This window comes from Pseudoliparis swirei, chromosome 22 (genome assembly GCF_029220125.1).
Source record: "Pseudoliparis swirei isolate HS2019 ecotype Mariana Trench chromosome 22, NWPU_hadal_v1, whole genome shotgun sequence".
Classification (NCBI taxonomy): Eukaryota; Metazoa; Chordata; class Actinopteri; order Perciformes; family Liparidae; genus Pseudoliparis; species Pseudoliparis swirei.
This window is the reverse complement of record NC_079409.1, coordinates 19,972,263-19,994,966: the sequence shown is the minus strand read 5'-3', so window position 1 is coordinate 19,994,966 and position 22,704 is coordinate 19,972,263. Positions and strand designations below refer to the sequence as shown.

Sequence of the window (22,704 nt, the reverse complement as noted above, 5' to 3'; positions counted from 1 at the left end):
TCCCTCTGGTCTCCCTTGAGGCACCGCTTGATGTCACCGCCCTTGATGGGCGAGCACTGGGAGACGGCAGCGTGACCCAAGTCACATCACGGGTGAGGCTGCAACTGGGAGATCATCGTGAGGAGATCTCCCTAAACCTGATCTACTCTCCGGAGTTTCCGGTGGTCTTGGGGTTCCCGTGGCTCAACCGCCACAACCCCCATCTTGACTGGGTAACGGGCCGCATCCTCGAATGGGGTCCTACCTGCCACGCCACCTGTCTCTTCATTGATTCTCCGCTTTGTTTTCCCAAGCCTCCTGAGCCTGCTGAACTGTCGCTGGTGCCAGCAGAGTACCTGGATCTGCAGGAGGTGTTCAGCAAGAGCCGGGCCGCTTCTCTTCCACCTCATCGGCCATACGACTGCTCAGTCGAGCTACAACCAGGTACCATGCCAACCAGAGGGCGGATTTTTTCTCTTTCCCGCCCAGAAAGGAGGGCCATGGACGATTACATCAGGGACTCTCTAGCATCCGGGTTCATCCGTCCGTCCACGTCCCCTGCCGGGGCGGGGTTTTTCTTCGTGGGCAAGAAGGATGGTTCCCTGCGGCCCTGTATCGACTGCCGGAGCCTTAACAAGATCACCATCCGTAATCGCTATCCCCTGCCACTGATGTCCACAGCATTTGACCTCCTCCAGGGTGCAAGCATTTTTACCAAGCTAGACCTGCGAAATGCGTACCACCTGGTCCGCATCCGGAAGGGGGACGAGTGGAAAACGGCCTTCAACACCCCGACGGGGCACTACGAATACCAGGTGATGCCTTTCGGCCTAACTAATGCTCCAGCCGTGTTCCAGGCCCTGATCAATGACTGTCTCCGTGACATGATTAATCACTTCGTTTTCGTGTACCTGGACGATATTTTGATTTTCTCCAGTTCTCTGCAGGAACATCGCCTACACGTCCGACAAGTTCTCAAGAGACTCCTTAAGAACCATCTCTTTGTGAAACCCCAGAAGTGCGAATTCCACAGGCCTGAGGTTACCTTCCTGGGGTACATCATCAGGGAGGCCCAGATTGAGATGGACCCAAAGAAGACAAGGGCAGTGAGGGACTGGGAGGTCCCTAGATCCATTAAGGGGGTGCAGCAGTTCCTGGGTTTTGCAAATTTTTATAGGAGGTTCATCCGAGGCTTTAGCTCTATTGCGGAGCCCATCTCCGCCCTTACCAAGAAGGGTCTGGGTCCCTTCGTCTGGACCTCTAAGGCGGAGGAGGCCTTTTGTGAACTGAAGAGAAGGTTCTCCTCGGCTCCCATTCTCGTCCTTCCGGACCCATCCCTGCCTTTCACGGTGGAGGTGGATGCCTCTGAGGTAGGGGTTGGGGCTATACTCTCTCAGAGGGCTCAGGATGACAAGATCCACCCCTGCGCTTTCTTCTCCCACCGGCTGAGTCCTGCAGAATCCCGTGCAGCGTGGGTGACCGGGAGTTGCTGGCCGTCAAGCTGGCGCTCGAGGAGTGGAGGCACTGGCTGGAGGGCGCTCAACATCCGTTCCTGGTGTGGACGGACCATCGGAACCTTGAGTACCTCCAGGTCGCCAAGCGCCTCAACCCCCGACAGTCTCGATGGTCCCTGTTTTTTAGTCGGTTCGACTTTACCCTTTCCTACCGCCCGGGGTCGAAGAACATCAAGCCCGACGCCTTATCCCGACAGTTTCCCTCGGATAGCCAAGATAAGGAAGAGAGGTCCGTCATTCCTCTCTCCCGGATCGTGGCATCCATCCGCTGGGGGATTGAGGCCAAGGTCAGAAGGGCGCAACGGGACGAACCCACCCCAGGTCCGGAGAGGCCTGGACTCCTCTTCGTTCCCCGAGGCGTACGATCACAGGTACTCCAGTGGGGCCACGCTTCTCGTATCACAGCACACCCTGGGGCTCGACGGACACTGGAGTTCGTGCAGAGACGGTTTTGGTGGCCTGGCATGGCCGAGGATGTTAAGTCTTTTGTCGGGGCCTGCTCCGTCTGTGTACGAAGCAAGAACTCCCACCAGCGGCCTCAGGGGTTGCTACATCCCCTTCCCATCCCACACCGACCGTGGTCCCACATTTCCATGGATTTTGTGACCGGTCTCCCCGTATCGGAGGGGAACACTGTTATTCTTGTCATTGTAGACAGGTTTTCGAAAGCCTGTCGCTTTGTGCCATTACCCAAGCTACCGTCCGCACTTGAAACCGCGAAACTCGTGTTTAACCATGTATTTCGGCTGTTTGGTCTTCCACTGGATATCGTGTCCGACCGTGGTCCCCAGTTTTCTTCCAGGGTGTGGCGGGCTTTCTGCAAGAGCATTGGGGCGACGGTCAGCCTCTCCTCCGGCTTCCATCCTCAGTCGAACGGACAGACGGAGAGGATGAATCAGGAGCTCGAGACCACCCTGAGGGCACTGGGGGCAGACAACGCATCCTCCTGGAGCTCCTGTCTTCCGTGGGCAGAATATGCACACAACACCCTCCAGTCTTCCGCTACTAATATGTCTCCTTTTCAATGTCAGTTTGGGTTCCAGCCTCCCTTGTTTGCAGAGCAGGAGGAGGAGGTTGGGGTGCCCTCTGTTCAACACTTCATGAGAAGGTGTAGGCGGACCTGGAAGAAGGCCCGGCAGAACCTGGTGCGCACGAGACCAACCAGTCCCAGGCCAACGGCGCGGCGACCTGCTCCTTCCTTCCGTCCAGGACAGAGGGTGTGGTTGTCCGCACGGGATATTCCCTTGCGAGTGGAGTCCCAAGCTGGCGCCTCGGTTTATTGGTCCATTCAAGGTCGTCCGGAGGATCAACCCGGTGACCTACCAGCTCCAGCTTCCTCGCACCCTGAGGATTAACCCCTCTTTCCATGTTTCCCTCCTGCGACCCCTCCTGTCCTCTCCTCTGGCCCCGGCTGCCAAGCCCCCTCCCACCCCCCGCATCGTGGGTGGACAGCCTGCCTTCACAGTTCGCCGGTTGCTGGACTCCCGTCGGGCGGGGCGCGGGCTACAGTACCTGGTGGACTGGGAGGGTTACAACGCAGAGGAGCGCTCATGGGTCCCGGCCCGGAACATTTTTGACAACTCCCTCATCAGTGACTTTCACCGCAAGCATCCTGATCGCCCAGGGGTCGTCAGGAGACTCCCCTAAGAGGGGGGGTACTGTCATGATTTGGGACTTTTGTTTTTGCCACTGGGGTCATTTGGCGACCTCTGGTGGCCGAAAGACATTATGTCAGTCTTTCTGGTCCACACCTGTTTTCACTTGAATTAACTTTGTTTGACCAGGGTATAAATACCTGGCAGTGTGCTAGACACGTCATCGCGACGTTTGATTATTCGTAGTGATCCTCGTTACCCTCTCGTAACGTTCGCTACTCTTCCGTGCTGTGGATTTTGACTCTTGTTTGGATTATACCATTTTTTGGATTTGGACTCGTTGGGATTATACCATTTTTGGATTTTGACTCTTGTTGGGATTATACCATTTTTGGATTTTGACTCGTTGTTGGTATTATACCCTTTTGGATTTGACACTTTCGTTTGGATTATACCTTTTTGGATCTACCTCTTGTGTTCACGTTATTGCCGCTTTAAAGACACGTTTACATTTTGTGAAACTCCGTTGTGGCGGAGAGGAAATAAAACACTCTTGACTGTACTCTCTGCATCTGGGTCCTCAATTGCCCACTGGGTAAACCGTGGGTTACCACTACAGCGACCCGGGTTTTCTTCCAGACTCCGGGGTCCTGACACCAAGTTCATTTCTGCGTCTTCCTGGCTCTTCTTCAGTAACAGAAGGGTCTGGGCCAGGTTGATTTCGAGCTCCCACTGGCTCTCCTTTTGCAGCTGAAGGGCCTCCTCCAACTGCTTTAATTTTTGGTCGGTCTCAGCTTCAGTGACCTTCTTCAATTCGAGTTGAAGCTCTAGGTCACTGATCTCTTCAACTTTCTTGAGGCGAGACTCCTTCTGGAGAGCCTCATTTAGTTTGGCATCCGTTTCTAAAAGCTCCACTTGACCTCTCAGAATCGCATTCTCTTTGGAGAGGAGCTGGCTGGTGCCCTCGTCTACCTCCTCTTCGACGTCCTTTATGGGTTCTGGGGCCTCAGTGGGGATGGTTCTTCCTTTGCACTGGTGAGGTATCCTTTGTGGTTTAGTGGGCTCAATTCTCGGCCGGGTAGCCTGTCTACCAGCTTGTTCACCCCCACGAGCTCCTGAGCTACTTGTGGTGGGCGCTCTCCTGCACCAGGCACTGTTTCCTCCAGGAGGTTTGGTTATTTTGTGTCCGGGGAGAATTGACCTCTGCAGACTGATGAACCCTGTTCTTGCTGCAGAGAGTGGAAATTCTGTTTTCCTTGATCTTTTCAACATTCTTGAGACAAGACTCCTTCTGGAGAGCCTCATTTTGTTTGGCCTCCTTTTCTAAAAGCTCCACTCTACCTCTTTGAAGTGCGTTCTCTTTCATCAAGAGGAGCTGGCTGGTGCCCTCGTCTACCTCCTCTTCAACATCCTTTATGGGTTCTGGGACCTGACTGGGGGTTTCTGAGTCTTTCAACACCCCACAGGGGTTGTTACCTTCAAGAGCTTTCTTTGCCGCATCTTCTGCTTGAGCCTTCCTATCCCTGATAACTGCCCTTTGTGCTTGATCGGGTCTAGTGTGACTTTTTCTTTGCTCCGTGAAGAGTTGTTGAGCGAGTGACTTTTGAGCGAGTGACTTTTTCTTTGCTCCGTCCCGATGCGCGCGGACCGGCGTCGGAGCTCTGCGGCGACCACGATCGACGTATTGAGCACCCCTGCATTCAAACATTAAATAGCCGAATTTTTTTCAGCGTAAGAAATACGATGTGTGGCGGGAGTGCGTGAGTTAAGACCGAAATGACACTTGAGAGCCCTGTGAATGTTTAATATTAATTATTACACCATTAGACCACCATTACATTTTTCCTCTCGCGCACCCCCTAGAGGCAGCTCGCGCACCCCCAGGTGCCACACTTTGGGAATCACTTTGGGAATCCCTGATTTCGAAGATTTAGTCTTGAGAAGAAAAGAAAAAACTTTTAATCGCGATTAATCGTGATTAATGAATTTCAAAATGTGCGATTAATTAGTTAATTTTTTTAAATCGATTGACAGCCCTAATATTTACACACTCTCAGGGCTCTCAAGTCTCACGCATTGAGCGTGAGACTCACGCATTTCGGTCTTATCTCACGCACTCCCGCCACACGTCGAATTCCTCACGCTGAAAAAACCTCTCTGCTATGTTCCGCTGCAGAGCTCCGACGCCGGTCTGCGCGCATTGGGATGGAGCAAAAAAATAGTCACTAGCACCCCCATGATTAAACATGTTGTGAAAGGCCCACCACTGCATATAATAAGAGTACTAATGGTAGTCGTAGCACTAATAAGAGAAACCCACAGCAATATATTAAAATATATTGTTCATAATAATATTGTTGAATGACGCAACATTAAAGTTTTTTAATCCTATGCTAAAATAAAACGTGTGTATTTAATTGAGAGTGTTGAGAGAAACCCCGAGTGTCACGTGTCAACTGTGGCCCGGATTACCGCGAGACAGCCTATATAGCGACGACCTCACCGCTTTAATAGACGATCTTCGCACTTTGCCCTTCCTGGTTCGTTATTTCAACAACAGCGATGGCGGCCGCTGCACGGTTCTTCATCCGAGGGGCAAACTCGAAACTTTCCATCTCTGGTGTCGGCACCGGCACCCACAGCCCCTTTACAGCCGCTCTGCTGAAGCTGTCGCCGAGCTCCAGCTCCACAAAAACACAGCGAAGACATGCGCACTTCTCCTTCCAGCCTGACCCCGTGCCGACACAGTACGGTGAGTGGCCGTTAGCCGGCTAACGTTAGCCCCCACGACAGGAAATACCTATGTAGCGCTAAAGGTTCATCTACTGGCTGGATGTCAAACAGCTGTTGGGGTGACAGGTGGTGTAATTACGACATGTATGCGGTTGTCAAACCGGAACGGAAACTGGATAGTTTTATTTGTCCTCACTTGTTTCTTGTTTGTGTCAGAGATGGTGTGTTGTTGTTGTAAGTGTGCTTGTAGGGAGTTGAAGGACCTCAGGTGTGCCTCAGGGTCTCCTTGCGGCTCGAGAAGTTGGGCTGACGTTGCTGTGGTTTCATTGAATGTAGTATTATTTACGACCCACAAGCACAGAACCAGACCCGATACCCAGAGCTGGTGTCGGCGCAGTCCTAATTATGACAGTCAGACAATGATTAATTAATGCATTTTGGAGCAGAAAGGACAACAGACTAAGATGTTTCCTATAAGAAATGAGCTCTGCGAAAGATCCATGCGGAGTAGAAGAAATGCACATGGAACCAAAAGTGGTTGGAAACCAATTTTCTATCAATTTACTAATGCATCTATTACATTTGGACCCACATTATTGTTGTATTCATCACTATTTAGCATCCCAGTGTGTCTTCAGCTAAATTCCGACCAGGATGTTGGCACTCTAAATAATTGCTAACATTGTTCCTGGATCCAGTAAAACAACCCGGTACCAGTTTCACCTGTTCCTTTTCCTGCAATAACCGGTTTGTGTTCCACAGTGGACATTTTGTCTGATTGCAAAACATAATGAATTGTTTCCGGTATTGATGCATGTTTTTTTGTTTCTGTTTCTTCAAACCTTTTAGGGCCCACCGAGAAGATGAACTTGTTCCAGTCGGTCACGAGTGCGTTGGACAACACTCTCGCCAGTGATCCAACAGCAGGTAGGCTTTCTATCGCTTCTGTTCCATGGAAATCTGTGACGGGTCGACCCTCTGACCTCGTTCATCATCATCCCCTCCCCGCATGTCAAATATATGGACAGCCAAGTACCCTAACTAGTATAATGCATTTTTAGTAATAAAATAAACGTAATACATAGCGCTGGGCCATCAGTGTCTGATTTAGAATGGAATATACAACATAACATTTATATTTAGTGGAATATTTATAAAATAACTATGTTTAAATTATTTTTTAAATGGATACTTGTTTAATATATATGGGTACACGTACCTCCATTTGATAACAACTTCACTAAGGTATGCAAACCTAAGCTTAGGATGCAAAGTGTGTCGCCCACAACTCCATCGTCACTCGTAGTCGTCAGAGGCTCAACGGAGGAGAACAGACTGGAAACCCTTTATTTCAGAAGACAGTTAAGACCTATACAAGAAGGTGAACTTTTCATTTAACTACTATAATGGAACTTGATGGAACCATCTGTGGGGCCATCAACTTCTTTGCATTGTCATCGTAGTGAGTCCTTGGTGTTACTCGACACGATGGGCCTCATGCAAGAACTACTTGTACAAACAGATTTGTTGTTAGGTGGCAGGTGCTGCTTTACATATTAATCTTTCTCCTGGGTACCAACACATTTTACGATTGGCCGAGTCCGGTCTTAATGCCATGTCCCAATAGTTTGCGCTTATCCAAGCCTACTTTTGTCACCAATGGATTGTATATTTATACGAACATCTTTTAATATGTCAAACAGCGTAAAAGCTGCACTCGTTGAACATTAATTTGTCTCTGTATATAATGAGTTCAGTGTGGAGTGTAACCTTCTGTTTATTTGGATGCCTCCGTAGAGCGTCAGGCCCTTGATAAGATGGCTTGTTGTTAGACTGCATCCTGATATTGGCAGAAACCGATGGATGGTTCTTCATAAGCAGCTTTATGTATGCGGGATCCACCGTTGCAGTGCAGCATCACCTTTTGTGACATCGTATTCTTTCGTCCATCTCCGTCATGGAAACTTCCGCGTACGTGGAGAAAAAAAAGTAGGATAAAGTTAAGATGAAATTGCGAGAAGTTCTTTATGAAGACTAGGATCGTAGCTCGATCAGTTCTCTTGGCTAAAATGAATCCTAGTTTAGTTTTTCTTCCATATTGTGACTTATTAAACATTTGACTTGTCTCTTCTTCCATATTATGTTGTCAAATGCTGCAGAAGAGAGCTTGACATGATCTGACTGCCCGTGTTGTGTTCCCCCTCCTCAGTCATCTTTGGGGAAGACGTGGCGTTCGGCGGAGTGTTCCGGTGCACAGTGGGTCTGAGAGACAAGTACGGTAAGAGCTCCTTCCTCAGCCTGCATTGACACGAACTCGCCACTATGTGGCAGCAGAGGACCGCGGAAAAACGAAACCTGTCTACTTCCTCTTTCTTGAGGTCATTATTACTTTTCACTGTTCACCTTCAGGACCAGAAGGACCCGTTAGTGCTCTTTTGTCCTCTGGAGCCGAGGAGCCCAACCCGAGACACAGCAGAGCTGATAGAGAATGTGTTTCTGGAAACTCCTACTCTCACTCTGGTGCTCAAACGTTGCTTGAGTCGTTGCTCCAGGAGTGCGTTGGGCCCATCCAGTGTTCCCGTTAATATGCCTCGCGGGAATATTTGTATTAATATGAGTACTTAATAAAATAAAACATGTTTTATTTGTATCATTTGCATTGAACATGATGATGATGCCGCTGCGTATAGCGTTATCCTGATATAAAACCTAGCGCTCCGGATTAGGGATGTTAATAATGAACTGTTGCGATCCGAAACGGTGACAGAAAAATATTAAAGATTTAAAAAAAAGAAAAAAGCTGAGCAAAACTCGGAGCGGCTTCACCTAAAGGAGTGACTCTGGTCCCCTAAAGGTCAGCCCGCCTTAAGTGCGCCCGAGCTGGACTTTGGCCTGACCCCCTTCCCTCCAATCAACAAGCAAGACACGGGAACTGTCAACAGTACAGTAACGGATCAACTGCACACACACACCGCTACAGTCTCAGCCGTATCGTGACTTCATCCGAGTGAAACCTCCTGTTGGCCACCGCTCTGCAGTAATGTATAGAACCTGTTAGTGCGTCAGGTTCTGCTTACGGCTTGGCGGCTTCTCGAGCTCAAGTGACGAGAAGTCGGGCTCACGTTGCCGTGGCGATATCAGGTGCGGTTTCATTGTATTGGACCTGATGCCCAACGCTGGTATCTGTGCAGTCCTAATTCTGTAAGTTGAGTCAGACGGTGAACAATACATTTTATTTTGTGAGCCGAAAGGACAAAAGACTCTGCTGTTTCCGATAGAAATGTATATCGATCCAAAAGTGGTTGGAACCACATTTTTTCTTCTATCTATTCCATTCTGACTCAAATTATTTTAGCGTTCAGTAAATCTGGGAGCAACCATTTTGCATCCCCGTGTGTCTTCAGATTGATTGAAGAGAGACTCTGCGATGAGGGTATTTAATTGTTATATTCTTGTTTATTATGGTACACAAATTCTATTACCTCTGTCAACAAGGTAAGGATGTTTATTGTCATTGCAAAAACATACAACGTAATGAAGTTGGCGACTCATCAGTCGGTACAGCAGCGACAGGTAAAAAAGCATGTATAAAAACATTAAGACGGGACATTTAAAACAAGACGTTTAAAAATAAATAAGAATAAATAAAGCATAGAACACAGGCAACGTCACTTAAAAGTGTCTTGTAAATGAGTATTTTGGTCCCCCCGCAGCATCGGTATCCATTTCCTGTTTTGAATTAATTTTCAGTTAATTCTTGATGTGTGTGTGTCGGAAGCAGCCCACAGTAGCTGGCTTCTCCTTTTTTTTTTTTTTCATTGACGTCAGACGTGTTGACCTTTTGGAGAGGGATCATTATTTTCCATCTCATCCTTGTGGACAATGGCGAGCGCAAATCTTGTTCCACTGCCCCCCCCCCCCCCCCCCTCGCTCCTGAAAGGGATGCACACCTTCATCCATAATACATGGCAGGGGTTAATGCAGGGCGGACGCTATACGAATGGCGGAAGCATCTAGCCGGTGATCCCGACGCCGACTGCCGGAAACGAACCGCCGCAGATCGACCTCCTTGGCGCCGATGGGTGTCGACCAAAAGCAACGTTGGCAGATGACACTCGCTAGAAAAGTCAATCGGGCGTTTTTAATTTATTTTTTACTATGAAAATATGGAGAACAGAGGCGCAATCATCAACCCAACAGGCGCTGTCACGCACTTGTGTTTGTAATGACTTGATTTATTTCTCATTGCTTTGATGGCACACACACACACACTACATTACATGTCATTTAGCTGACGCTTTTATCCAAAGCGACTTACAAACATGACATTACAGCAGCATTGCGTGCTGTCACTTTGATGCGGAGCCGCGTATTTGAGTCGAATGACGTTATTTTTAATCGCTTAATCGTTCATTACGCGTCTGGAGTTTCACCGAAGGGACGAAATCATCCCAGCAACAGAAAGAGAACTGGATTAGAAAATGACACTAGAGCAAAAAAATAACACTCGACCCAAATTTAGAGTCCCAATCTTGCAGCTCTTTTTTTGAGGGAGGATGGAATTTTATTATTTTCTTTCTCTGTTGATTGTGGGTGTTTGAGTAAGAGGTTTATTTTTATTTTCTTTGAAATGTCCTTAAGTGTGCGGCGAGGGCCTTGTTCTGTTTTTAAGTAAACGAGCCGCTCGTCCTCTGACACCCTCTTCAGCTGTGGTCTTCACAGCCACATACTGTAACACGACGTGCCGCTTGGTGATCCCAGTCGTCACGGTCCACTTCCACTTATATTTCGTTGACTTAACAAGTGTTCTCCACCGCTGTCTCCCCCTAGGTAAGGACAGAGTCTTCAACACTCCCCTCTGTGAGCAGGGCATTGTGGGATTTGGTATCGGTGCAGCGGTTGCTGGCGCAACGGCCATTGCCGAGATCCAGTTCGCCGACTACATCTATCCTGCCTTCGACCAGGTGAGTCGGGCGCCAGCTAATGAGCAGTCTGACGATTTGGTCTTGTCGAAAAAAGGAGAAGTTGCCGCTTATAGTCTTTAAACGACGTCTTTAAATGTCAGCAATCTAAAGAGCGTCACAGAAAATTCTTCACATTCAGTATTTTCCTTTTTTGCTTAAAATGTGAAAACCAAGTATTCAATAATCAAATCAATCTTTTCAGCTCTCAGGTCAGTGACCTGCAGTGCAACACGAGAACTATTGATGGACAGATGAGATGTCCCGAGATATTGTTTTACACTAGGGCTGCAACTAATGATTATTACCTTCGCATTGAAAATGCCGGAAGGTTATGTTTTGATCGCCATTTATTTATTTATTTGTATGCGTGTTATTCGCAAAACTCAAAAAGTATTGAACCGACTCGCATGAAATTTGGTGGGATGATTGTTTATTATCCGGGGACCAGTTGATTAGATTTTGGGATCGATCGGGTCAAAGGTCATGAACAGGTCAAAATCTTTCGCAGAACTCAAAAAGTATTGAACCGAATCGCATGAAATTTGGTGGGATGATTGTTTATTATCCGGGGACCAGTTGATTAGTTTTTGGGATCAATCGGGTCAAAGGTCAAGGTCATGGAAAGGTCAACATATTTTTTTTACCATAGCACGATACATTTGTGTCCAATTGGCATGCAACTAATGCCAAAATGTTCATAATTCAATGCCCAATCTTGTGATATGCGAAGGTATGCGCTCTACCGAGTGCCCGTTCTAGTTTTAATAATCGATTAATCTGTTTATTTTTTCAATGAATCTTAAAAAATAAATTAAAAAAACATTAATTTCCAAGCCTTTATTAAAAAAAGGAACTGACGAGGCTTTCCTCTGCGAGTTTACTCTCCTGACTATTTGGGGTTCATTCGCACCTTAGAGGGGGCGGGGCTTATCTCTGTGTCTTTACTCCGTGAAAACAGTTCATTTCTGCCATCCACCACGGAAAAACAAACCACTCGTTCTGCTTTATACTTATTGTGGACGTCCCACAAACGTCAGAACATCTAACGCCCTCGTGTGTCGGTTCAAACCAATTGTATCATATCTATTTTATACATAACATCACCCGGAGGCTCACGCAGCTCAGTGAATTTCACCGACTACGTCTGCATGTCTCTTCCAACACTCCTAGAGCAGCAGCCAGTTAGATTCACCAACGTCACGACGTCAACTCATTCTGGTCTGTCCTCTACCTCCGTTCTGCTCTTTTTGTTTTTGCTGTGGTCAACATTTATTTTCTTTTTTATACTGAAACATCTACGTGACTTATTGAGTGTTGTAATAATCGCGCGACACAACGAATGGATAATATAAATCCGTTGCCAACTATTCTAATAATTGATTTTTATCCATTCGTTGTTGCAGCCCTATTTTACATATGTTGCAAAGTCACACCTAAAAGTTTAAATGTAGCTCATATGAGTCTTCTGCTCTTTCTAATGATTAAGTGCTCCAGCTTCTCTCTCTGCACTGGCACATCGGCTGTATTTTTGTTCTAGGGTTATTATGGTGGAAAGTACGCTGACGTAACTCCTAAAGCCGGCCTTGTGCATCAAAATCCTCATAAGTCATAACTTGGAAAACCTGGAGGAACAGACATCATCCACTTACTGGTGATCAGACCACTTTGACATCTCTTTCTCTCCGATGGCTCGAGGAAGAAATCCAACACAAAGGAGCCCCTAGAAACCTCAGATTATACCTCAAACTCGCCACATTCAAATCTCCTCTGACCTATGAAAACAAACCAAAACATCTACATCCTGTTTGCATCTACAAGCATGATAACGACTGCATTGGCAAAAATCCAAACCAAATATGAATCCCTAAAGGAGAGATGAAATACACGAGTGGGGAAAACCACTGAACACAATTGATGTCCGTGATAAGGCTAGGAATACTCCATCTACATGGTTTTTAGATGTAGTTCTCTCACACGCTAGATGATGTCATATCAGAGTGACCTTACTTTTCCTTTAAAGTAACCAAGACTGGCACTTGAGGACCAGCAGAGAGAGTGATGAACACATGAAGTATCCACAGGTGTGGTCTTCATTCGTGCTCGATCTTCAAGGGGGCTTTTTGCTCAATAGACTGGAAAGGGCCTCATAATGTGTCCCATCGGGGTCGGGATTGTTTCTTCTCCTCATAACTCATAACTAATAACGTGTGTGGTTGTGTCCTTTCAGATCGTCAACGAAGCGGCCAAGTACCGCTACCGGTCCGGCAACTTGTTCAACTGCGGCAACCTCACCATCCGAGCGCCGTGGGGCTGCGTGGGCCACGGGTCGCTCTACCACTCCCAGAGCCCAGAGGCCTTCTTCGCCCACTGCCCCGGCATCAAGGTCAGCAGCGCCATGTTGGTGCTTCACAGATTCTCTTTTTGTTTTTGCGTCCCTTTTTTTCATGGAATTATTATAGAGTTATTATAATTTTAAAAGATTATTTAATAGAATTTAATAATAAGAATTTAGATTCCTTCTATTTTCTAATAATTACATTTAATAATAATAAAATATAATTATTATATATTCTAATAATTACATTTAATAATAATTAGTTTTCTTATATTTTATAATTTTATTTAATAATAACTTCTATTTTATAATTTCATTTAATAACAATATTTTTTTCTAATATAATAATAATAATAAATAATTATATTTTATAATTTAATTTAATATTTTTTTTCTTAGATTTTATAATTTCATTTAATTGTTTTTCTAATTCATTATTTTTTTTCTTTTCTTTTCTAATTTAATTGTTTAAAAAATAATATTTGTGCAAACATGATTTTTTTTTCGAAACGGCCACGTCAACTAATCTTATCTGGAGACAACCGTTTGATTTAGTCCACCAGCTGTTTTCTGCTCCATCTTAACCACATCGAAGTTCTTAAAAAACTGATTTGTTGCTTCCCCCTTCAGCCTGAAGCTCCGGGGACTGGAATGAGACAAACGATGTTTAGAGACGGATCCCCCGGGGACAGCGTGGTTGAAGTGGCAACTGGAGAAAATAACCCTCCAGCCACATAAATATAGTTGTGTGTAAACTCCACGCTCGACGCTAAACACACCTGCCAGCTTCAGGCTCGTGAGACGTCGAGCGAGAGAAAGATTAATGACTTCTCATAGAGATGTGATGCAGGATTCAGCTTCCCCTGAACGCTGATGGTTTCATTGAGATGTGCTCGAAGTTAATAAGTGTGAATGTCGAGGTATAAATTGTCTTCCTGAAGAAAAAAAACTAAGCATACATCAAAGTATCTCACACACACACACACGCACGCACACACCAGAGCCTGAGAGCGACCGTATGGTTTACAGCTCCAGTAAATCCTCTGCGAGTCATAAACATGTTGATGAATGTTAATATTTGTCCGTCCCACCACACGGACCGACGGGTCGGCCCCATTCTGACCCACATACCAGGAAGGCCTTTAATCCCTGAATTAAGAGTGGAATGCCTGTACTTTTGTGTAAACGTTTAAATTACAGCGTTAACAGGTTACGTCGAGATTATTGCCGATTTGTCAAGAATCTCCGAGAGCTCGGCTCTCCTATTATTGCCCTTCAAAACAAGAGCTCAACATTGAGCTTTATTGAGAGTGGCCGTATCAAGCCTGCAACCCCGTTCTAAAAAGAGGACATTATTGTTTTGAAAAGATATGCAGTGTAAAACCTTTTATTGCCAAATATTTTTACTTGTTTTGTCTTAGTTTTTCACAGGTTGAAGTTTATTGTTATCTTGACTCTTTAGTCCGTGTACGTTTTGTTAGTTTGTTTTTTCGTTCCCCTTGGGGATTAATAAAGTATATATCTATCTATCTAGTGCAAAACAGGGTAATTGCAGCCAAAATAAGATATTTTTGCCAAATATCAGTTAGTTTTTGCACAGATGGAACTGTATTTGTATTCTAATAAAGTTATTGAAAATGTATTTTTTTGTCTGATGGATCAATCTGGTATAATTGAAAGTGATTTCAAAATATTAGAAGTCACAAAAAGGGGCGTGAACATCTTTCCCTTTCCGAAGTGGGGCAAGACAGAAACAGTTTGAGAACCAGTGGTTTAAATACATTTTTTCCCACTTTTTTTTCATCATGTACGACATTTCACAATGTTTGGTCATGGAAATCCGTTGGTCTGAATGTGTATGAACCCTGTCTAACTGCCGCACTATGAAATGGGATATGAGGGAGTTAAAACATTATAAACCTCCAAGTTGGTTTCATTTTCATACAGAGTGGTGAAAGTGTGATTGTTTTAACCGTGGTCTCATAAAGCCCGCCATGTGCCCCCCAGGTGGTAATCCCTCGTAGTCCAGTGCAGGCCAAGGGGCTGCTGCTCGCCTGCATCGCTGACCAGAACCCCTGCATCTTCTTTGAGCCCAAGATCCTGTACAGAGCAGCAGGTAAGCACCAGTGCACGAGAAATGTGAATCTTGAGTCCACTCGATCCGAGCTCGGGCCGTTCGTGTCTCAAGAAATTCTTCGTCAAATAACATTGTTGCGATTTTTTTGGCAGAAATATCTGAAAAACACTTTAGTTTCTCCGCAAAGAATCGCCTAAAAGCATCAGTGTTTACCAAATATGTGCTCATAGCTTTCAGCATGAAAAAGCTAAAGTCACAGACTAGGGACATTGTCAATTCAATTCTTATTACAAATTCTCCTCAGAGAGCTTTACAATCTATACAACATCCCTGACCTTTGACCTCACACATCGGATCAGGTAAAACTTCCAAGAAAAAAAACCTTTCACAGGGAAAAAAGTGAAGAAACCTTCAGGAGAGCAACAGAGGAGGATCCCTCTCAAGGATGGACGGAAGCAAAAGATGTCATGTGACCAGAGCTACATAAACACATTCAATGAATATGACAGAGATAGATCTCAGGACTGTCTGTATTGGAGTGAGCTTTGCAGAGCAGCCAATCAGAAGGGCCCTCTCTCAATACCCATGAAGCACCACCAGAATACTAAAGATCTCCCGAATAGCTCTCACGCCCTCGTGTCCTCATCAATAATACATCCACCAAGTGGATGGCATGGACAGGCAGACAGACTCCTTCCATCGTAGTGAGATGTCTTGGTACCACGACTGTCTGCAAACTGTTCCTTTATACTCCAGAGAAGGTTGATAAAGACTGGATCTTTTGTTGTTGTCTGGCTCTCCGTTCCCTGAAAGGTCAGCGCCGTAGAGACGGCTCGCTGTGGGTGAGCACTCACCAGCGAATCAAAGTAATTACTTTGCTCCTGCGAGCAAATGCGTATTGCAGTGCCTGCGTTGGAATAACATTTATTTAGCTTCAAAATATCTGCAATTTGAAATGCCTGTGTGACCAGGCCTTTTAAAAGCCATAAACATACATGGTTATAGATGGCGTTGTGCCTTTTTAGATCTTCTACTGTTGCAAAACACAAAGTGTGGCAAATAGAGCACATAGGAAAAGCACGATGGCCGATTGCCGTAAGCGTATTATTAACGTCTTTAATGCCTCACAGCTGTGGTCAAAGCCGCGTCTGATTCAGAGGCCGGGAAAGAGCGAGCCGGACATTCGATCGGTCCATTTGTGAGGAACGCACAGCGCTGTGGGAGCACGGTATGATAATATGAAGCCTTTTTTTTAGAAGGACGCCTCGGACTGATGTGGTTGGCCGGGGTGGCGGCCGAGAGCCGGCGCGAGTCGTTGGCGGTGTTGATGTTCGTGTTGGCGCTCGGTTGATGCTGATCTTGATTTACTGGCCTCTCAGGAAGTGATGAGATGGGGCACGCGATGTAAGAGTGGGTCGTGGTGCTGGTCACGTCTCAGGAGTTGATTTAAGGTGCAGAGCGAGCCAGGTCCACACGCCTCTTAACGAGCTCTTCCTGGATGATGAAGTCATGCTTTTAACTCCTTTTCTAGAAGAGGATAGAAACCACACGTTTGTCCCATCATGGCCACTGTTTTGCGTTATTATTGTTATTCTACCGTAACCCACGTTTTCATAATTCAATGTTAACATTCTGCAAAATGGTATTATTCCAGTCCGTCTCGTCTGGAAGCTGAGAGTATGACTCACTGAAGCCCTCGATGTTGTTTTAATATCGTCGTCCGCATGGGCAATTTTTATTTTTCCTTTTTTTTTTACGGTTTTCGAAAAATCATTCAAGATTTCCAGAACGGTCTCGGAGCCCATCGTCTGCCCGGGGGGAAATTACTCTCTGCTGAATTGTAAATTTGCCTCCGTGCGCTGCCATGTAAAAAAGTCTTTAAGCTCCCATGATGCTCTGTGTGTTTTGCCGCCAACGCCATAACGATGAATGAGATTCAAAGATGCTTGAAACAATGCCCGTAGTGATAATTTGTTGTCTTGGCGCTATGAATAGCGCTAATAAGCACCATGTTTAGATTTTTTTTTTTGTATTGTAATGATTTCCATGAGCGGGCTTTGGTTTTCCAAGACATTGTTGACTGTTATTGGAACCATATACTTCCATGCACTGTGGATCAAAGAGAGGGGCTGGCTGCAAGGCCTCCCTCTTTGGGCCCGGGTCCCGTTCATGTGGCCACTCTTCTGATTGATATCCCATCCCACCAGTGTTTTGTTGTCGGGGCTGATCAGGGTTTAGGGGCTCGCGGCTGGCAGCCGATATCATTAGGTTGTGTCGTGCATCAGATTGCGCCGGTAGAAGTCGTCTCTGTCTCTGGTGGGCGATGAGGTTCTGGAAAAGAAAAAGCATTTGTAATGGGCCAAATTTAGTGTTCTAGAGTGGGAATTGTGTTCTTTGGCGGTCTGTCACTTCACCACTTTGTCATCTAGTCTATCATTTAGGACTCGGTCAGTTCGAGATCTGAATATTTTACAGGAAACCCACGGGGTGCTCAGCGTGCACCGCGGTGGGTTTTGCATGTGAGCTTGCATGGAATTTTGTTTGCTCGTAAAGTACTGATGGAATACTTGTGTGTGTGTGTCAGGGTTCGTACGGTCATGGAAAACCTGGAAAAGTCATGAGATTTGTAAAAAAAAAAAATGTTCAGGCCTGGAAGTCCTAAAAATAAAAAAACTTTTTGGAAAAGTCCTGGAAATGTATTATATTAATGTGCATTTTACACTGAGTTTTAAATAATGAATATGCCGAAAAAAATACAAGTCGGCATACAACTCTTTCACACTCACGCTGCAAGTGAACGCACCGTAACTGAAAAGACATAAATGTTTATTCTTTTAATCAAACTATTGTCTCTTATTCATTTGTGTCATTTAAGGTTATATACTGTATGCTTTGAAATTCTCATTGTTTGTTTAAATACTAAATGTTCTCACTTCTTCATGTATACAGAGTTTTCCCCAAAAGTCCTGGAAATGTATTGGTCAACATGTGTATGAACCCTGTGTGTGTGTGTGTGTGTCCCCTCAGTGGAGCAGGTCCCAGTGGAGCCCTACATCCTCCCCCTCTCGCAGGCCGAGGTCCTACAGGAAGGAAGTGATGTCACCGTGGTTGCCTGGGGGACACAGGTAGGCCTTCTGGTGCATCACTGACCGCATTACACTGTCGTCTAACTTTGGATCATTTTCCATGGCCACGGGGAAAAAAGGAGCCTGGTCTCCTCTCCATTAAATGCCGTTTTATAGCTACAGAGACAACCAGTGGATTAACTTTAAATCCACCACCATGGAGGGGGTCTCATCCGCGTCACCAAGGCTGCTCTCGTCTCTCTTTGTGTGTTCACACTTCCCATTGTCGCCCGTCTTTTCATGCCCAAGATTTTATTTCCCGCGGCTCGGCGGGTGTCATCCCCGACTTCCATTGAACCTGGACCACTTTAAGGGGCTTATCCAGGCCGCAATGCACCCGGCAACACGGGAGGGGGGGGCCGCAGGGCATTGAAGGAAAAGGTTCTCCATCAAAGCCCGTATTGTTGTTGAAGGGTGGATGGAAAGGAAACGGGGGATCCAGTGAAGTAGTAGACAGCACGGCTCTGGCACTCTTCTCTCACACCTCGTCTGTCGGATGAGAGTCAAGAAAACAACTCACAGATCGGAGTTAAAGGATGAGTGCCCAGTCCGCAGTTTGTGATCGCTTTTCCCCCCGTAGCCTCAACAGCCCCTCCGTCAATGATTTCTTCCTCGGGAAGATCGTCTTCATCAGCTGGAAATAATGTAACGGCAGCACCATTTCTTGATAAATCCATAGTTATTGAGTTTGTGTTGGCTTCATGATTCGGACTCATCTCGGTGATTGTTCTTTTTTAGAAGCAACAATAATGCCTGCCAGTAAATATGGACTTCATGAACTCCAGGACGCAAAGTATTTAATACTGGGAATAACTTGCATGCCATGTTTAGCTTAGTTTATCTAGTTTATTAAGCTCTAATCTGCAACAGGCTATGCGTTCCCCAGCAGCAAGCACAATAACAAAGTGTTGCTTTATGGTTATTATTTTTGTCCTCCCTGCGTACCTGGGAAGCATTTAAAAAGTATCTAATGTTACGTTACGGCGTACCAATTTGAACAGCACATTTGTATATCTTTTTTTTTTTACAGTCAAAGTTATTTAGTATCTATTTATTATGCACACACACATATCTGTGGAGTCATTTTGCAGCAATTCTGCATGTCATTGAGGGCACAACTACATAATTGCTTGTTTGTGTTTTGGGCATTTTGACTCTAATAAATGTCACAGCTCTGCAGCATCTGGAGGTTATCCATCACACTGGATATTTTAGTGGCTATTAGAATCGAAATGCATATAATGCACATTAAATGTTGCATGAAATCCTTAAATATAACGGTATTCTTTTCTTCCATTTAGATCCACGTGATGAGGGAGGTGGCCAACATGGCTCAGGAGAAACTGGGCGTGTCTTGCGAGCTCATCGACCTCCAGACCATCCTGCCCTGGGACGTCGAAACCATTTGTAAGGTAGGAAGAACACGCAATCACAAACACTGCCACCTCAGCACCAAAGCATCCAAGAAAGGCTCAGAGTCTTTCGACTTTTTAAATTCCTACTGTTGCATGTTTAACCCCCTGGAGGCGGCTTGTCCTACGGTGTTTACTCAACGGTTAACTCATGTATCTGGGTAAAACGGCACAGAAATATGGTTTGGATGTTGCCGGAGTCTGTAGACGGTCTACTGCCGTGTCCTCCTTTCCACGAGATCGTGCGTGATGTGTGGAATCGTGTGGCCGTTAATATGTAGTGTGAAACTAACCAATGATATCACTAACCCACCTATGTTACGCTTTGGAAGAACACTGACGTTTACAGCCAGTAAATAGTTTGTTTTTATATATTCTGGACATTTTCTGTTCTTGTTTGGAAAACTGTTCTTAAAAATCAGACACATACATATATATATAATATTTATTTATATAAATGTGTGTATATATATATATATATATATTTAGTTATATATATATATTAGTTATTTGTAATTTTCATTTGCATGAATCCCATGATGCTTGATCGGTAGTATGAAGTAATATCTCAGTTGCATTTTTATCTCCGGTCCTCTCACGTTTGGTCACCGTAGAGCGAAAGACCAACACTTTTATTTAAAAAATAAATAAACATCTTTGAGAAAAAGACCCCAGAGGGTTAAAAACAAATGATGATAGAAATGTGTTTTTAGAGCATTGGTTTTGTCTCTGTGGGGGTTTGGTCGCATACTGAGTCGCCATCTTCAGCCATTAGACTCCCAGAGATCAATTAAATCCTGATTTGGTGTAATTAATGTTGCCATGGGGCAGCTGTTGTTGATTGGAAGACTTTTCTTGTGGCTCCGAGGCAGGACTCTGTGGTGCTCTGCAGTGCTTGAAACCAGATTCCTTCCACTGCTGGTAAGACTTGACACCTAGTTTATGTCTCCTCGGCTTGATGCACGCTATGGCACTCACAAAAACAAAACATTTAATTTGGGGCGGGGGGGGGGGGATTAAAGAGAGTTTCCAGTAGTTAGTCCTCCTTTATTTATGTTTGATAGGGTGAAAGGAGCACAAAGCAGGACAGTTTAGGGGGCATGGCGGCGTCTCTCCTGGTCACCATTGGCGAGTAGACTTAAAAACAGCAGGCGAAAGTCTGGCGTTTTGAAAAAGTTCTTTGTATATGAAAACCAAACCGAACGTCGAGGAGCTTCCCAGTCACATATACATCCTCTCCACTCAGACGGCGCTTTTTTCTTCTACTTCTTTTATTTTTTTTTCAATGGCCCGCAAATGTGTCACATTCTGTCAAGTCCAATTCTCATGCTCCTCTGGTGAAACCTCCAGACGGCGGCTGCCAGCACCACGCCGCGCCGGCTGCCAAGCAAATCGTATAACCAGCATTTACAGCGCAGGATAAAATTGCGGCGGGAGAGCAGTAATTTAAGAGGGAGACGGTTGGAACGGACGGCAGAGACTTGACTAGCACCGTGCCGCCGCCGAGGGACTCCGAGTCAGTCGGCTCCAGATCGTTTGCTCCGAGAGGGGACATCTCAAGTGACTGTGGTGATTTCATTTTTTTTTTTAAAGTCGTCTTCTTCCTTGTAGTTCCCCCATTAAAACCACTGCCATGAAATTGAATAGCGTGTTTATGTGCTGCTCAGTGGGCCCGATGCCAGCCGGCCACCTCGCGCTTGTCAACAACATCTCTCCTCGTCGTTTCCTCCAACCAAATGCCCTCATGTCAAACACACAAACCACTTTCTACACACACACACACACACACATGCATGAACTCACTCACATCCCGTGCGTTCTTTCACTTTTTTTTGGCAGTTAAGTCACTGTTGCATTAAGCTGATATCCCACCAGGGTGTTTAGTGTTTCCCCCCCACCTTTTTGTCTGAGCAGAGAAACGAGACATTTTCATGGAGCTACAACCAATGCCAGGGTAAATTACCCCGCGCTAATGCACAGGTCTACACTTTAAGGAAGGTTATCTTTTTAATTAATCCGAAGTGTATCGACATGTATCCAGGCGAGCGTTAGTCTGAATGAAAACCGACGCGGTCGCTCGGTGCTGTCGAGCTTCCAGGGGTCGACGTGTCGACACAAAGAAAGCCGTCTGATTCGACACCGGTTTGATGCTCAAGGAATCGAGAGGAGGCTCCGTTCCTTTGATGCACTGAAGGGGCTGAAAGCAAAGCGCTGAGCTAACCGCTGGAGTCCAGAGGCAGACAGGTCTGCCATTGTTCCATTGCAACGCTTTGGCATCAACTTTGCCTGTGCGGCTGACACCTTAAGAATCAATCTACGTGTGTTACCTGTTACAGAAGGGTTCGTTTTGGGCTTTCAGGTTCATATTTACAATATGGTGGAACAATTTGGATCAGAAACAATTCAGGGTTCGTACGGTCATGAAAAACCTGGAAAAGTCATGGAATTTTAAGATGGTCATTTCCAGGCCTGGAAAAGTCGTGGAAAAAACTTAAATCATAAAAGTTTTGGAAAAGTCATGGAAATGTGTTATCACGTGTTTATTTAGGCAGAGTTTGAAATAATTAATATGTTTTTTAAAGAAAGACGCTTAAAGTATAAGCCGGCTTACGCTCTCAATACGCCACATTCTCTACATTTTTCACGTTTATACCGAGATTTCATTTCGTTCGTTTGGTCATGGAAATTTGGTTTAAAGTCATGGAAATCCATTGGTCAAAATGTGTAAGAACCCTGACAATTATTCAATTGATGGACAGAAATGGGAATACAAAACAGATTGTGTTGATGATCAATTTGCTGTGTGAATTATCATGCAAAAATTTTATTTAATTTTTTTACTTCCAGACCCTCAAATGTTCAGATTACCTAAGGATCCGTTTTCATATATTTTAAAATTGAATACCTTCTTGTTTTGGACGAACAAGCTAATTTAATCAATGAATCGGTCAACGGGGGAAAATAGTTGGC

General features: G+C 45.4%; 1 protein-coding gene across 1 annotated transcript in view; it reads left to right on the top strand.

Annotated features, from left to right (window-relative positions):
• Positions 1-5,610: 5,610 nt before the first annotated feature.
• The window catches only part of bckdhb (branched chain keto acid dehydrogenase E1 subunit beta), a 57,282-nt gene continuing 40,188 nt past the window's right edge, over positions 5,611-22,704 (top strand). Inside the window, exons 1-8 of the mRNA XM_056443514.1 lie at positions 5,611-5,840; positions 6,671-6,748; positions 8,031-8,099; positions 10,652-10,785; positions 13,013-13,168; positions 15,128-15,236; positions 18,225-18,322; positions 19,624-19,734. Coding sequence (XP_056299489.1) covers positions 5,651-5,840; positions 6,671-6,748; positions 8,031-8,099; positions 10,652-10,785; positions 13,013-13,168; positions 15,128-15,236; positions 18,225-18,322; positions 19,624-19,734 — 945 coding nt within the window. The 5' untranslated portion in view covers positions 5,611-5,650. The remainder of the gene's footprint in view (positions 5,841-6,670; positions 6,749-8,030; positions 8,100-10,651; positions 10,786-13,012; positions 13,169-15,127; positions 15,237-18,224; positions 18,323-19,623; positions 19,735-22,704) is intronic.